At 35.1% G+C, this 16,875-nt stretch overlaps 3 protein-coding genes and 1 pseudogene across 4 annotated transcripts; 2 read left to right on the forward strand and 2 right to left on the reverse strand.

Moving 5' to 3' along the window:
* The first annotated feature begins 661 nt into the window (after positions 1–661).
* Positions 662–4,726, forward strand: LOC103872203 (annotated as a pseudogene).
* Positions 4,727–8,701: 3,975 nt separating this feature from the next.
* LOC103871970 (glyceraldehyde-3-phosphate dehydrogenase A, chloroplastic) lies at positions 8,702–10,590 on the forward strand. 2 transcript variants are annotated; one of them, XM_009150308.3, is made up of 5 exons: positions 8,702–8,949; positions 9,042–9,146; positions 9,239–9,543; positions 9,623–9,867; positions 9,958–10,590. In XM_009150308.3, exons 1-5 carry the CDS (start codon positions 8,761–8,763, stop codon positions 10,458–10,460), a joined length of 1,347 nt encoding a protein of 448 aa, XP_009148556.2. In that variant the 5' UTR covers positions 8,702–8,760; the 3' UTR covers positions 10,461–10,590. The 2 variants fall into 2 exon arrangements, with proteins under 2 accessions (XP_009148556.2, XP_018508017.2); XM_018652501.2 differs by lacking the exons at positions 8,702–8,949; positions 9,042–9,146 and having other exon boundaries at positions 9,329–9,547.
* A 264-nt stretch (positions 10,591–10,854) lies between these two features.
* On the reverse strand, positions 10,855–12,265 carry LOC103871971 (nudix hydrolase 12, mitochondrial). Its single transcript, XM_009150310.3, has 6 exons — positions 12,071–12,265; positions 11,932–12,010; positions 11,729–11,852; positions 11,549–11,632; positions 11,306–11,470; positions 10,855–11,200 (listed from the first exon to the last, which is right to left on the reverse strand). The coding sequence occupies exons 2-6, from the start codon at positions 12,000–12,002 to the stop codon at positions 10,997–10,999; spliced, it is 648 nt and encodes a 215-aa protein (XP_009148558.1). The 5' UTR covers positions 12,003–12,010; positions 12,071–12,265; the 3' UTR covers positions 10,855–10,996.
* Positions 12,266–14,683: 2,418 nt separating this feature from the next.
* On the reverse strand, positions 14,684–16,230 carry LOC103871972 (nudix hydrolase 12, mitochondrial-like). Its single transcript, XM_018659490.2, has 6 exons — positions 16,166–16,230; positions 15,693–15,771; positions 15,443–15,566; positions 15,265–15,348; positions 15,036–15,194; positions 14,684–14,938 (listed from the first exon to the last, which is right to left on the reverse strand). The coding sequence occupies exons 2-6, from the start codon at positions 15,761–15,763 to the stop codon at positions 14,837–14,839; spliced, it is 540 nt and encodes a 179-aa protein (XP_018515006.1). The 5' UTR covers positions 15,764–15,771; positions 16,166–16,230; the 3' UTR covers positions 14,684–14,836.
* Between the last annotated feature and the right edge of the window lie 645 nt (positions 16,231–16,875).

Raw genomic sequence — 16,875 nt, forward strand, 5'->3', positions numbered from 1 at the left:
TTTTTTCCTTATTACAGTAAGACTTGACTTTGTGTTTTGTCCTTTTGTTCCTCACTATTTGGGCCGCAATTAGGTTATTAGGCCTATTGAGTTCAGATAAAGCCCATTTATTTCTTCCCGTGGTTTGCAAGTTATTGGCTGTTGGGATAGAATTTCCGGAAACCCTAAGGCAACTTTATGATGTTATCTTCTGTTTTACTGGAATGTTTCCATTTTTACTTCAGTAGAAACCTATCTGTTCGGTTTCATAGCGTGTCGTTTCCGAACTTCATGATGTGTTATAAATTTTAGAGATATTTGGAAATAAGGAACAAATTAACTATTGTCTTGTCCCCTTAGAATTAAAACTGAAATCATTGTCCCTATAGTATAACCATTAATGAAAATCCAGTTTAGTCCTTCCTAATTAATTTTAAAATACAATAAGGATTTAGTTATAAGGAAAAAAAATAAAATTAACAATTAGGATTTAATTATAAAGAAGTTAAAAATATTTTTTTAAGAAGTAAAAAAGGTCATTTCTCCTTGGCTTCAATTTTTCAAGGTGAAATGGTGCGATTATGGTCGATCGCGAGAGTCTCGAACTTCGGGAGACGACGGAGGCTCACGAGCAGTGGCGGCCATAGAACTAGTAGAGTGATGAGCTTCGGAGACTGAAGCCATGGCGCTTTGGGGCTACCAGGTATGGGAATAGTGGGAACCGACGCTTACGAACCAACTCTAGTTCCTGATTTACCTTCCGACGCAATGAAGAAAGCCAGCTCGGTTGAATCGGTAGAGATTCAAGGACTGTGGCGAAGAGAGTGGAAGAAGGCCTGGAGAATGTGAGAGTCCGATCAGCGTTTGCGTCTGGAGTGGTTTCAACGGCGATTGTAGATGATGGGTCTCTGTGGGTTTGGGGAAAATCGAAAAAGGGACAGCTTGGGCTTGGGAAAGGTATCATTGAAGCTCTGGTTCCTTCAGCTTTAGGTCAAGAACACATCGTTAAGGTATCGTTAGATTGGGGGCACGAACACACCGACCCTAGTTCTTCAAAAAAGCTTTGTCACCTTTGAAAATATTCTATAATCGGATAGTGAAAATTTTAAAGCTACAAAGCACCAAAATAAATCATATTTTCGTATATAACATGCAGGGCCGGGCCTGAGAAATTTAGGCCCAGAAGCAAACAAATTTTTTTTGACCCATTATCTTCAAAAATCAGAAAAAGTGGCTAAAAAAAAGGTCTAGTTAATCGAACTCTGCACCTCTCATGCGCATCCCGGTGCTCTTACCAGTAGAACTAGTGTAACGTTTACATAATTGTTGGCTCTTTAATTATATATATCTTGTACGGCCCCAAGCACATGCTTTATGTGCCTTTACTCAGGCCCGGCCCTGATAACATGTTTGTTTCGGGTTAATGTTCTTCAATTATATGCCACATTGGCCCACCAATAATCCGAACTTGAAGAATAAATCTATTTCATAGACAAAATTGGTTGTCAATACCAATACTTCCTCTTCCCCTTATGTATACCAATACTTCATCTTCCCTTTATGCTTCCTCCTAATCTTCTTGACACACGGAAGACTTGAAACAGCAAGCGATTATTGCATATGATCAGAATGATTAGGCACATCGAGGTTGTAGTTCCAAAGGGGAGGGACCTGAAGCAAAAAACGTTAATTAAAATCGATATAATAAATGCTTCGATACAATAATGTGGAAAGTAGTCTTTCAAGAAAAGAAGAGATGTTGTTTCATCAGTTTTCCACCTAGCTTCGAGACAATGCTCCGGAGGAAAGTCTCCAGATCAACTTTAACATTTGACTTATTCCCCCATGCAAAAGTCTCCTTGCTTATGTTATACAACACCATACCGTTGCTGCAGCATATACCCATGACACATTCTTCACCAAAATATTTGGTGAAGAAGAGTACATCATCAGGTGTAGAAGTCAACCCAATGTCAACACATGATCGTGTCCGCACAAAACCCAGAAGTGACATGCCTCTCATGTGGATTTTGTCCATCGGAATGTTGGAGATGTGCAGTTCCTTGTATGTGCTCCACTGCGGGGTCGGTAGGATGTGAGTAACCCACTTCTTAAGTACAATAGGATGTGTCACTCTCTTCTTCTCAAACCCCACCAGCATACCCACTACAATCGCCCTTGAATCTTCCGCAACAAGAAAACTATCCAGAAAGTTGTAAGGAATAAGGATTCCTTCGAAGTCATCTTCGGATCCTTTTTATTTGGGACATGTCTTAGTCTTTACCATGAAATGAACATGGGTTGAAAGCAAAACATGAGTCACTTTCCTCTCTTCGAAGCAAACTAAAAACCTAAAACCATAGAACTTGGATCTGATATAGAAATGAACAGCTTGAGCATATTGTAGGATATGAAGAATCCTTTGAAATTATCATGAGAAATGTACTAAAATTGTAGTGAACCAATCAATAATACTCAGATGATTTTATTTTAAGGAGATATTGAATTAAGAAGATTTGTTTTAACTAATAACTATGTTTACTATTTTAAGTATTGAAATCTTTTAAAAAATTTGGTAAAATTGTGTTCAACCATGTTGGAAGTCTTATTTTGAAGTCTCATTTGCATGCTTCCAACTGTACCATAAAATGGTTCATGCAAATGTAAGAAGAACGTTTTCGTAATCTTTTGTTTAAAAGAGTATGTAGTGAGGTTAGAGATCAATAATTTATAACAAATTATTGCATTAAAGGCCAAATTATCAGACATACTAAATTGTTGTCAATAATAAAACATGGAGCTGAGACCTACATTATCAACATACAATTTCTAATTATGAAATAGTTGAACATCTAACCTATTAGCTTAATGTTTGCAATGGTTTTTTTGTATGGTTTTAAATAAAAAACATAACTTGCGTCTTAGAACATCGCCAAGAATACAAAAAAAATCAATCTGACGTGCACTCTTAAACTATTTGGGTCACAATTTAATATGTAAGTCTATCCAGTTAAGACAAAGCACATTTTCTTCTTCAGGTAGTTCGCACGTGATTGACTGTGGGGTAGAATATGCGAAACTTATGTTCGTTACTTATGTTCTGTTATCTTCTGGTGACATTTTTTATACAAAAGTTTAGAAACCTATTTGTTCAGTTTTATAGCATGTTCTGTCTGAACTTCACACTGTATTTTGTAATTTTACTCTTGTTTGTGTTGTTAGGTCGAAAAGTTTTTTCGACCACCCGTTCTCCATCTTCGACCTCTAGAGAAGAAAATGGCAGATCAGTAGGCAGACAGAACATCGAATCGAGATATGGAAAACCAAGAAACTAATTAAAGGTCTCGAATCGGCAAGAGGTAGCGGAACAAGCATGGTGATGAATACGGAACTGCTTCCAACATCAAGAGTCGTCTCAACCGGAACCATTGTTAACGATGATGGCAAAGATAAGAAATCCAAGTTTGATTTCGAGCCCTTTAGGCCATTAACGCTTCCTTGTACTTATGTGACAAAAAGTTCCATACTGAGGCCTTGAATGAGCTTCTTTGAGTCTGATGATAACTGATAAGTTTGGTTTTATCGTGATGGATGGTTGGGTTAACCCTGCTACAAGTCAGCCTAATGTCGCTGGTCTGATTCTTGGTGGTTCAGCTGGTTTCAAAACTAAGCTTAGCCAGTCTGAGATGTTTGATCCGCCTCTTCAAGCAAAGATACTGAACATAGTCGATGTTTCTTACGGAGGTGAAAACGGTTTCAACAAAGCAATTGAACTGTTTGCTGAGATTCTCTCCACAGGAGAAGAAACTGATTGGGAAGTACTTTGAGGAGATAAGTCAGAACACGGGGAAGTATGTCTTTGGTGTGGAGGACACTTTTAAAGGCTCTGGAGATGGGTGCTATAGAGACACTTATCAAGGCTCTGGAGATGGGTACTATAGAGACACTTATCAAGGCTCTGGAGATGGGTACTATAGAGACACTTATCGTGTGGGAGAATCTTGATATCAACAGGTGCGAGTTAAAGAACAACACGATTTGGAGAAGTAGTGGTGAAGCACTTTGGGAAAGACTGATCAAAGCAACTTCCATGACGCAGAGTCCAACGATGAGCTAGAAGTATGCCTCTGCTAGAGTGGTTTGCGAATGAGTACAAACGGTTTGGTTGTAAACTTGAGTTTGTGACTAAAAAGTCCCAAGAAGGGTCACAGTTTTTGCAGAGGGTTTGGTGGGATACTTCGTTACCAGCTTGATATGGTGAGCTTTATGAGGATTCTGATTAAAATGAACGAACAGATCGATATATGCTATAGAACTTTGAAAAGCTTATCTCTTTATCATATTTTACATCTGTTTTCTGTGTCTGCTAGACAATTTTTGTTGTATAAATTGAGGATTCTGAACATTTTCTTTTTGTTGCTGGTTTTATTTTCCCGGGAAAATCTATTGTGAAGTAGGAGATAAACGGCATCGTTCTTTGTCAAAACTTAAATGTCAGACACCTAAGCGGCATCGTTTATTGGCGGGTTAAAATAAATCTGAATGAACTGGAGCTTCCGCCGCGACAAAAATTACCGTCTCGCCATCACCAGCCTCCTCGAGCAGTACCCTAACCGAGTCAAGATCGTCCAGCGCGACGAATCCAGCGGCGAGATTCGATCCTATCCGAACCTCTAAGAGTGCCAGCGACCTGATCTCCTGGCTACCTCAAGCGATTTCCTCGGCCTATGGCGAATCGATGACGATGGATCAAGCTCAAGTCTTCCCTGAATAGCAACAAAAACAGCGAGTTCTGTGGTCCTTTGACTTCGTTTGATTGGAACGAAGCTGAGCCGAGACGAATCGGGACCTCTAGCACCGATACGACTTGTACGATTTGAGATATTGATCGTGAAGTTGTTGATACTCAGCTTATAGCTCTCATGATAAAGAAAGTGTTCGACATTGCTTGGGGTGGAGTTGCTGTGTTCGCGTCAGTCTCAGCTGATGAAGGACAGCAGGTTGGTGAAGGTGGGCTTGACCTTATTCTTGCTTACACTGTTGGTGCTGAGATTGAGTGGTCTTCTTCTCAGCCTGATTGGGTCGCTATTGCTTTCTCAACCAAGATGCAAATTCTCAGGGTTTGATCAACTCTTTGTCAGAATAGGGTACTCATTTTCTATCGTGTTTAAGAGTCTGCTTACTCTTGTTACTATCCTCATGATGATGTAAAGCTTGCAATGACTGTTCTCCCATTCGAATTAATGAATCTGCTAAGCTTGCATTGACTCTTATTGATGTATTGTTTGTTGATAAGAAAGTTTGATACTTTGATCTTGACTTTTGCTCATCACTCTTTTCTCTCATTAGTCTGATCCATGGGAAAAATACTGTGCGTAAACTATGTTTAGTTTTCTATTTGATTAGTCTAGTGAGATTCTAAAAGTTAAACACGAATCTAGTTTGATTAAGTTCTCCTGCAAGTAGGCTGTAGAAGCATCAGCTCCAGTGTGGTAAATCTGCCGAGTCTATACATTTCAACTACTTGATCTTGGTACTACTAAAGATAAACGCTGCTTAAAAATGGGACAATAGGACATCAAATCTAAAGGAGAATGAAGGAGTAATTGGAGGGTTGTTTCCCTTGGTATTTCGAGTTTCATTGAACCGTGTTTATGTGATGAGACTAATCATCCATCATCTCCTTGATGAGACGCTTACTATGGTTGGTACTTTGTGAGGTGTGAGCAACAAGGTGATTGACCATATGCTCTGCTTCCACACAAAAAATGCCATATGCTGAAATTTTTATCTGCAGCCAAGAGTGTCAGAGAAAATTCAGTTGTGACTTTTCAGTGGTCCTAAGAAGGTATGTGGGGAGATGAGAACAAGCCAAATGATGTGCAAATGTGACACCATAATGGAGAACCACACTTGGGAAGCCCAAGTGAGAAGAAAATATTAGTGAATCATACAAAAATGTGAAGAGGGAAGAGACTGATCAATAACAACTATACAAATGAATGACAAAGCTATCCAGAATCTCATCTTCTTTGCCTCCATCTTAGCAATTTTCTTTCCGATATTACTTATGCCAACAAACCACAAAAAAAGTTATCCGACAGAAGATTAAATCATTGTTTACACATTTACACTGTAAAGATCACATATGTTTCACTGTAAAAATGCTTTCATTCTTCTGCTTTCAGAAGACTTGTCACTTGCAGCGAAAAAGGCATGCGCTCCGTGTGGTTGAAGACATCATTGTTGTAGTTCCAAATACCAGTCCCAAGAGTAACCCGAGGAAGCAAACACAACATATATTAGATGGTAAGAACAATTCTTGCATTTATTGGACACAATAGTTCTTTACCAAGAATCGGACAGCTGTTGTCTGATCTAGCTTCCAGCTTGTTATCACACAGTAATCAAGTGGAAAACTCATATCAACTGCGTTTGAGATTCCCCTTTGTGATTTTCCAAAGAAATGCTTCATTCGTGACTTTGTAGAACACAATCTTAGGTGTTGAGTTGGATCTCGAGAAAATGTCAATGATAGCTTCTTCACCAAAATTTTGGTGATGAAGCGACATCGGAAGCGGTGAGAGGAGTGAGCTTGCAGTCTTTACCGGATGCAGCAGTACGTACAAAGCCATGAGAATCATGCCTTGCAGGTACATGTCATGTATAGGAATATTTGCAATGTTTAACTCTCGGTGTGTACTCCAATGAGGTGGTAGTATAATGTGTTACCCTGTTTTTCTTTACTCTAACCTAAGAATCCCACTATCATCGACGACCTTTCATCTGCTGCAGAAATGAACCTTTCCAACAAATCATACGCTAGAAAAGCACCTTTGAAATCATCCTTTATGCCATATTGAAATTGCGCATTCCGGTCATCTATAGTGAACTGATCTTGAACTAAACACAATAATGCATTAGCACACAGTCAAAGCAAAAAAGGTAAATCATATTTATAGATGTTTCTTTTAGTGTCTTCATCGTTGGTAATGGTGTTATACTGTTGTCTTGTGATTTAGAAAGGTCGAATTTGGATGTATATGATTGGAATCCAATCATCATGCCTTGATGAAATAAATTGATTTGTTATCATATCAGGAAAGAAAGTTTCAAATGAAAAAAAAAAGATCGAAAGAAAATAAACTGAACCTGGCAAAGTTAAATTGACAATGTAGCTCTGATCAGTATGGGCCTTGAAGTGAACTCTGCTAGTGATAGATTGACCATCAATTACGTGAATATCCTACGAGAGAACACATCGGATGCGGCAACAGTGCACATGGTAGAACTGAACTACAATACTCAGACGATTTTATTTTAAGGACTGCACTAAGATTGTCTCGTGAACTGATCCATAATACTCAGACGATTTTATTTTAAGGAGATCTAAACTAAGAAGATTGTTTTAACTAATAACTATATATACTATTTTAAGCATTGAAATCTTTTTAAAATTTTGGTAAAATCGTGTCAACTTTATTAGAAGTCTTAATTTCTAAGTCTCATTTGCATGCATCCAACAGTATCATAAAATGGTTCATGCAAATGAAAAAAAAAACATGTTCACAATCCTTTGATGTTGTTTAAGAGAAAAATAATTAAATATTAGTTTATTCTGCCTAAGAATACGTAATAATGTTAGAGATTAATAATTTATAACAAAGTGTTGCAATAAAGTTCAAATTATAGATACAATAAAATATTATAAATTAATATTTGATAAATTAATAAAAAAATTCTGGTTTCAAGTTGAACTATTTCAAAATGTAACACAAATCGATAAGATAATAAAATAATATTTTTTTAGAAAAACCTATGTAAATATATGGTCTATTAAAATTATAAATTATTAATTTATATGTATATATATATTATATATGTACAAGTTAAAATGCTCTTGTTACTATCCTCAACATGTAAAGCTTGCACTGAGTGTTCTCCAATCGTATAAATGAATCTGCTTGACCTCTTTACTTTATTCACTATGCAAAGCTTGCATTGACTCTTGATGTATGGTTTGTTGATAAGAAAGTTTGATACTTTGATCTTGAATTTTGCTCATCAATCTTTCTCTCTCTAGTCTGATCCATGGGAAGTGTGTATCTAAATATTGTGCGTAAACTATTATGTTTAGTTTTCTATTTGATAAGTCCAATGGGGCTCTAAAGTTAAACTACAAATCTCATTTGAATAAGTTCTCCTGCAAGTAGGCTGTTGAGTAGACTGTAGAAGTATCAGCTCCAGTGTTGTAAATGTGCCAAGTCTATACTATGCATTTCAACTACTTGATCGTTGTACTAAAAAGATAAACACTGCTTAAAAGTGGGACAATAGTACATTAAATCTAAAGGGGAATGAAGGAGTAATTGGAAGGTGGTTTCTCTTGGTTTATCAAGTTGTTTTTCACCGTATTGAGCCGAGTTTATGTAATGAGTAATGAGACTAATCAACCATCATCTCCTATTCTACTTGATAAAATGCTTACCACAATTGGTACTTTGTGAGGTCTAAGCAACAAGGTGACCGATCATGTGATCTGCTTCCACACAAAAAATGCCATATGCTGAGATTTTATCTGCAGGAAAGAGTGTCAGAGAAAATTCAGTTGTGACTTTTCAATGGTCCTAAGATGAGATGAGAACAAGCCAAATGCAGTGCAAATGTGACCACATGATGGAGAAGCCCACTTGAGCAAAGCCCAAGTGAGAAGAAAAAATCAGTGAATCGTACAAAAACGTGAAGAGGGAAGAGAGTGATCAATCACAACCATACAAACGAATGACAAAGCTATCCAGAATCTCATCTTCTTTGCCTCCAACTCAGCAATTCTCTTTCCTATATTACTTATCTCTCCCTTCAACATTGCTTTCTGTCCTCATTTTTTCTGCTGCTACAGTTTATACAGCTTCTCTCTCTCTGGTAGCCATGGCTTCGGCTACTTTCTCTGTCGCCAAACCATCTCTTCAGGTTTTGTTTCATTTTTGCCTTCCTTATCATCTTACTGCACTTCATTAGTTACATCATCATGATCTGATACTCTATACGTTTTTACATTTCAGGGTTTCTCTGACTTCTCAGGACTTCGAAACTCCTCTGCTCTTCCCTTCGGCAAGAAGTCTTCTTCCGATGAGTTTGTTTCCTTCGTCAGCTTCCAAACTTCTGCAGTGAGTTCCTTTCTTCTTGGTTTCTTCTGTGTTATGTTTCTTGTTTGCCTCTTTATGAACCAAGTACATGTTGTTATTTTTCTGTGCTGTAGATGGGAAGCAATGGTGGATACAGGAAAGGAGTGACCGAGGCCAAGCTAAAGGTAGCAATCAACGGATTCGGTAGGATTGGTAGGAACTTCTTGAGATGTTGGCATGGTCGTAAAGACTCTCCTCTCGATGTCATCGCCATTAACGACACTGGTGGTGTCAAACAAGCAACGCATCTCCTCAAATACGACTCAACCCTTGGAATCTTCGACGCTGACGTCAAACCTTCAGGAGACTCTGCTCTCTCTGTTGATGGAAAGATCATCAAGATTGTTTCTGATCGCAACCCATCCAACCTCCCCTGGGGGTAAGTTTAAAAAACAAATTGTTTCATTCTTTCAAATTGATCTAAAACTTTAATGAACGTATCTGGTGATGATGGGTAGGGAACTAGGCATTGACTTGGTTATCGAAGGAACCGGAGTGTTTGTAGACAGAGAAGGTGCTGGAAAGCACATTCAAGCTGGAGCCAAGAAGGTTCTGATCACTGCACCTGGCAAAGGTGACATCCCAACTTATGTTGTTGGTGTCAATGCTGAACTTTACAGCCATGAAGACACAATCATCAGCAATGCTTCTTGTACTACTAACTGTCTCGCTCCATTCGTCAAGGTTCTTGACCAGAAGTTCGGTAAGCGTCATCATTAGCCATAGTAATGCTTACATAATGTAAATTAAAGACTAATCTTTTTACTTATTTGTGTTGTGTCAAACATGGTAGGGATCATAAAGGGTACAATGACAACTACTCACTCCTACACTGGTGACCAGAGGCTGCTAGATGCTAGCCACCGTGATCTAAGGAGAGCAAGAGCAGCGGCTTTGAACATCGTTCCAACATCTACCGGAGCAGCTAAGGCCGTGGCGCTAGTGCTCCCTAACCTCAAAGGGAAACTCAACGGAATCGCGTTGCGTGTGCCAACTCCCAACGTCTCGGTGGTTGACTTAGTTGTGCAAGTCTCAAAGAAGACTTTTGCTGAAGAGGTCAACGCTGCTTTCAGGGATGCAGCTGAGAAAGAGCTTAAAGGTATACTCGATGTCTGCGATGAGCCTCTTGTCTCTGTTGACTTCAGGTGCTCTGATGTGTCGTCCACCATTGATTCTTCTCTGACCATGGTTATGGGAGATGATATGGTTAAAGTGATTGCTTGGTATGATAATGAATGGGGTTACTCTCAGAGAGTTGTTGATTTGGCTGACATTGTTGCCAATAACTGGAAGTGAAGACCTCATCTTTTGATGTCTGCTCCATTTTTTATTACTGTTATATGATTCCGAATGTATAATTGTAGTTCCTGAGTTTATGTGTTTGTGCTCTGCAATTTTATAGTAATAAACTTTATATTCAAACATATACATCCTTCTCTTAAACTTATATTGATTTCAACATGTTTCACAATATTCAGAGATAACCAAACTAAACTTATATTGATTTCAACATGTTTCACAATATTCAGAGATAACCAAACTAAAGTCAATTCTTAAGCATTAATCTGTGTGTGATTTGTTGATTTCTCTTTGGTGTCATATGTGTCTTTTTTTTTTCATTTGGTGTCCAAATAGCATATGAAGACACAAGCTATCTTTATCACTTAAAACAGACAAAGAGATATCAAAATATTCCAGACAAAGTTTGAGATTACGTAATGTCACATGCAAACTGAAGTCATGTTTGCTTCTTATGTTTCAACTTGTTTACATTAGTATTAGAAGCAGGTTTTCAACGGAATCCAAAAGCTAAAATAAAGATTGAAAAAGAACTAATTAACTACAAAACAGTAACAAGGATCTATTTGACACTCCTCTAGCTTTGAAGAATCATCCTGCACTGTCTCTTCCTCTTCCTCTGATCTCAATTTCCTTTCTTCTTCTTCTTCTTCTTCTTGCATTACTCTTAGAAACTCTTCAAGTGCTCTCTGCATCCACTCATACCGACACAGCTCTAATGCTTCTTTAACATTCAACTGCAACATTTTTAATTTCCCAAAGTTATATATGAAAAGAAAGAATCGTCAGTTTATTCGATTTTTAAACTTGTTATTATTATGTTTCGAGCATTTTTAAATTACCCATTTCCTCTCACGATTCTCACGTTCTGGCCATTCCTCTAGTTCTTCGGTTACCTTTAATGCAAACATATATCCTTTGCATCCACCAAAGCATTCATCCTCCTCATTACAACTACTACTAATACTACTTTTGCTTCTAAATTCCCAAACTCCTAAAGGAACTTCCTAAAAACAAATGACCAAACAAAATGACAAACAAAACTTTCTCAACCTCTTTGTTTTAAACAGTTTTAAGAAACTTACTCTAAGGCTTCCTTTAACTCCAGCTTCTTCCATGGCTTCACGAGAAGCAGCTTCAAGAACTGTCTCATCATCTTCCCATCCTCCCTGATAATAGTATATATAACATAGACAACAAAAAAAAAGAGTTTTCATAAAGACAGTAAGAGAGGGAGGGAGATTTTGAGAAGAAATTAAAAAAACCTTTGGGAAGACAAGATCATGACGATTAGGAGATGAAACCATGAGAACTTGAAGCTTGTTTACAAAGTCAACACTTGTGTCTTCTTCACTTCCTTCGTCTTTGATCAGCCTATACGGAATGCATCTGTTCAAAAAACACAAAGAAAACATTGATATGATATTGTGATGATGAAAAAAAGAAGAAGAGAATAGATTATATGTACCCAGAAACGAGACGAAAGTTGTTGTCGTAACGTTGACGATCTCGTCCAGTCCGAGATGATATAACGGACATTGATGAATCTGCAACAAAAGATTTTAACACAAAACCAAAAAAAAAAAAAAGAGAATGCTGTCTGTTATGTTCTTGAAAAGCCCTCTCTTCCTGATTATTAGGGTTTATTAAGAAACATGATCATCATCATAGGATATCATTTCATCTTCATCTTCGCGAGAAACAACAACTCTCGTTTTTATTATCCAGAATTAACCTTTTTTTCAAAAAAACTTCTTGTTTTTATGTTCTCTCTATTTTAAGCTACGGAGAAGAATGAGGAGTGTATACCAACGAGCATTCAACTGTCTCTATTTAAATCAGTTTTTTTAAAAAAATATATATAATTAAAATGAAGTTACTAGGAAGATGAAGCAAGTGATTGACGGATCTGATTCCATAATTAACTTTCTTTCATATCAACAGAGTAATATTCTCCACTATGGGAATAACTCTGGATAAATAGATGCTACAAAAACTTATCTTGAGATGTGTTTCCAAGGAGACCATTGACACCGAATTGGTATTTACTACTTTCAATCTGTTTCTAGCTATATTCCATTTTTAGTATTTCGGACAATGAAAAAGTATATCTCTTAACACAAGTTGCTATAGAGTTGAGTTGTGTCGGATAATATGTTTCATAAAACCCTTAAGCCATGTGTGTTAAGAACTTTACTGTTATTACCAAACCCCTACTTGCATGGTACTTCCATTGATGTATTTGGAAGCACGAACCATTTCTTGTATGTTACGTTTTGTTGATGAGATGTTTTTTGCTCTTCTATTATGTTTTTATTTTTACTAAAATGAGGCTATAGTACATGTGGATATCACACCAGACTGCATGAGTCGCGATGTGAGAGTAATATATCTTCTTGTCTTCTTGATCCTCAAAAACCAGAAAGATAATAATAATATGATCACAGCTTTAAGAAACAGTGAATTTTGGTTAAATTATATCTTATCTAACTTTTCTATTAATAGTATGTAAGAATCTGCTGCCAGAAATAATAATTAATATAAGAAAATCTTGTCTAATTTTGTATTTCATATCACTTTATAGTTTTTATAACTTGATTTGAGGACTACAATTAAAATAACATTATGAAAAACATAGAGTTAACCAAATTTAAACTATACTCTAAATCTCAACTCAATACAAGATATATAACTAAGACTTTTTAACCCCTTTGTATCTTTGTGACCTAATACGAGTAGAGATGTCAAATGGGCGGGCTATAAATGGGTGGTCCGTGTCCAAATTGATATGGTCCAAAATGGACATACCCAAATTAAACCATAATTAAAATTTGTCCAGATGGGTGAGCCCAATTATATCCATGGGCAACGTTGGGCTTAATTATGCATCCTACAACGTATTATACGAGTTTGAGATCCTCTAGTTTCTGTTTTCTTCAAGATCATCCACCAGAAAACAACTGGTTTGTAACTCATACTATCTCTTTTTCTTTAAAGAACAACAGTTTTCTGCTAGTATAACTAATTAACGGGTTTCCACATTGTTATAATGATGATAATGATGATGAGCATGTTGGTAACATCAAAAAGATTTCCTTACCTTCTTTTCCAAATGATAATGTTGACTCTAATATATATTATAATAAGGATAGATTTGTCATTATTATTTTGAACAAGTTCATCTCCATCCCAATCCCCTATATATTAAAAGAGAAGCATTACAACATATTTTGTAGCCACATGTCATCACCACAATCATTCTTAGAATCTTTAGAACATATGTTGGTCCATAGAAATATATAATAAGCTTTTTATTAAACTAACCACAAATTAATCATAAATGTTCTTCATTGTTTCCTTAAATAAAAATCACAGAATTAACTAATGTGGCTAAAGTATATATGACAATTAATGATTTTGAATAATAAAGATTGATAAAATTTAGTCTATTTTCTATCATTTTTTATTAAAATAAATGAAACAACCACATTAACTATATAATAAAAATTTAGATTTTTTCGTATATGTTATATTTTAAATTTTTAAAAACGAATACAAATGACTAAAGTTGTTAAAAATATCACATTGAAATTTTTGTGATCCATGGTTTAAAATTTATGTAATAACAAGATACAAATGATTACGAAATTACATAAGTAGGAAATCTCATTTAAAAAATATTATATATATGTATATTAATATTTTTCAAAAATAAATTATATACCATATAAAATACATATTTATTTTAATTTCGAATTTGTTTTGAATTTTTTTGATAAACATTTAGAACAATTATTGACAACTTAATACTAAGATTTTAAATTTTGCATTGAATGTTTTTAAAATTATAAATTACTAAAACTATTAAACATCCCACAAATTTTTTATGGTTATCATTGATTTAAAAATTTTGTTATAAATGATCAAAAATAATATGAGTATAAAATATTTTTTTAACAAATGTCAATATTAAAAATATACTATATATCTTAATATCATTTAAACTTAATTTTATACCATATAAAATAGAAAAACAATGTTTGTCTGGATTAATAAAATTTATTTAAGTATTTGTACTAATTTAATTACATACGTAATAGTTACTAAATTTTTAATTATTTAATATATATTTCTTATTTCATAATATGTAAAATAATATAATACTTAAAAGTAATTTATATATAATATTCATTCCGCGCAAGGCGCGGATCTTAACTTAGTACACCAGTTAAAACTCACATGGATGAGTCATCTAGATAAGTTTTATTTTAGGCTAAAATTAAAAACACTGATACATATTTTAATTTAAAACGAACATCATCAATTCTCCTCTAGTTTGAAGAATTATCTTGCATTGTCTCTTCCTTTGTTCTCTATTTTCCTTCTTCTTCTCCTTGCATTACTCTCAAAAACGCTTCAAGTGCTCTCTGCATCCACTCATACCGACACAGCTCTAATGCTTCTTTAACATTCAACTGCACATTTTTCATGTAATCCCAAATTTATATATGAAATGACATAATCATCAGTTCATTCGATCTTATACTTGTTATTATATTTTGAGCTTCTTACCCATTTTCTTTGGCGATTCCCACGTTCTGGCCATTCCTGGAGTTCTTCGGTTACCTCTAATGCAAACATATAGCCTTTGCATCCACCAAAAGATTCATCCTCCGCATTGGTACTAATACTACTTTTGCTTCTAAATTCCCAAACTCCTAAAGGAACTTCCTGAAACAAATGACCAATAAATGATAAACAAACTTTTTGAATCACTTTGCCTTGAAGATTGAAAACTTACTCTAAGTTTTCCTTTAACTCCGGCTTCTTCCATGGCTTCGCGAGAAGCAGCTTCAAGAACGGTCTCATCATTTTCCCATCCTCCCTGATAATAATAGTAACATAACACCAAAAAAAAATAAAGTTTTTATAAAGACAGGAAGAGAGGGAGATTTTCGAAAGAAATTGAAAAAAAAAACCTTTGGGAAGACAAGATCATGACGATTAGGAGATGAAACCATGAGAACTTGAAGCTTGTTTACAAAGTCAACACTTGTGTCTTCTTCAAGTTCCTTGTCTTTGATCAGACGATACGGAATGCATCTGTTCATCAAACACTAAGAAATCAACCATTTTGCTTTCTCGTTTTTGTATATGTTTCCGACAGTTGCAAACTTGCAAAACTGCTCATCATTCGAAAAAAAAAAGAAATGATTTTCTTATATTTACCCAGAAACGAGTCGGAAGTTGTTATCGTAACGTTGACGATCTCGTCCTGTCCTAGATGAAAGAACCGACATTGATGAATCTGCAACAAAAACATTTCGACACAAAATCAAAGAAACATAGAGAATGTGTCTCTTACATTCTTGAAACTCACTAGCCTTGTTTATTAGTGTTAGTGAAAACACGATCTTAGCATGCTAGAATCCAGATTGAAAATTGTGAAACAAAAACGTGTTGAAAACAATAATATAAAGTAGTAAAAGGTTTGAAAACCGTTAAGGAAATAGACAAATAGTCGAGATTTGATTTGTTTACTTAACTCAATAAATCACTCTTATATGAGATATTTTTATACGATTTTTAAGATTCAGAATAAAACTATTTGCATGTGTCACAAAAAAAAGAATAAAACTATTTGCATCAACCAAAAAAACAATCTGCGAACTTAACATCCACATTATACTCTCTAAACTTACTTCAAAAAGATTTGAGGTATTGCTAGAACTTTGTATGTGAAAGCTTATCTTGAGTAAGATTATTATGTGAGTATATTGGTATTAGAGAGATAAGACATATATTTATATGAAAAATTTACAAAGTTTAATCATAAATTAATTTAAACATTTGTCATTAAATTTATTAACCTTTAGCCATTTGTCTCCAAGTCATTTTGGGTTAGACACAAAATGTGTTTAGCTTAGCCATTTGTCACCAAATTGATTTAGCTTAGTTAATAAGATAAATTAGTCACAATTTTACTTAGCTTAAAACAATTTATCACTAAATAGATTTAAATTAGTCATTAACTTAGTTCAAAGCTTTTTCATTGTCCAAAGATAACTCCAAATTTAAGTCTGATAAATGATAATGTGACATGTAGTGATTCTATTTAATTATATCATATCTTTCTTTTCTATTAATGGTTAGTAAGATCTGCTGTCAAAAATTAATAATTAATAAAAGAAAATCTTCTTTAATTTTATATTTCATATCACTTTATAGCTTTTATAACTGATTTTGGGAATAAAATTAAGATAAGATTATGAAAACATATAATTAACCAAATTTGAACTATACTCTATATCTCAACGCTGTAGGAAATCGTTTTTAACAAAATGGTTTAATTAAGACCATTTCTCTGTAAGTTTTCGGACGAAGACGTTTGTCCAAATCCTTCCCATGCTTT

Source organism: Brassica rapa, chromosome A06 (genome assembly GCF_000309985.2).
Source record: "Brassica rapa cultivar Chiifu-401-42 chromosome A06, CAAS_Brap_v3.01, whole genome shotgun sequence".
In the NCBI taxonomy this organism is placed as follows: domain Eukaryota; kingdom Viridiplantae; phylum Streptophyta; class Magnoliopsida; order Brassicales; family Brassicaceae; genus Brassica; species Brassica rapa.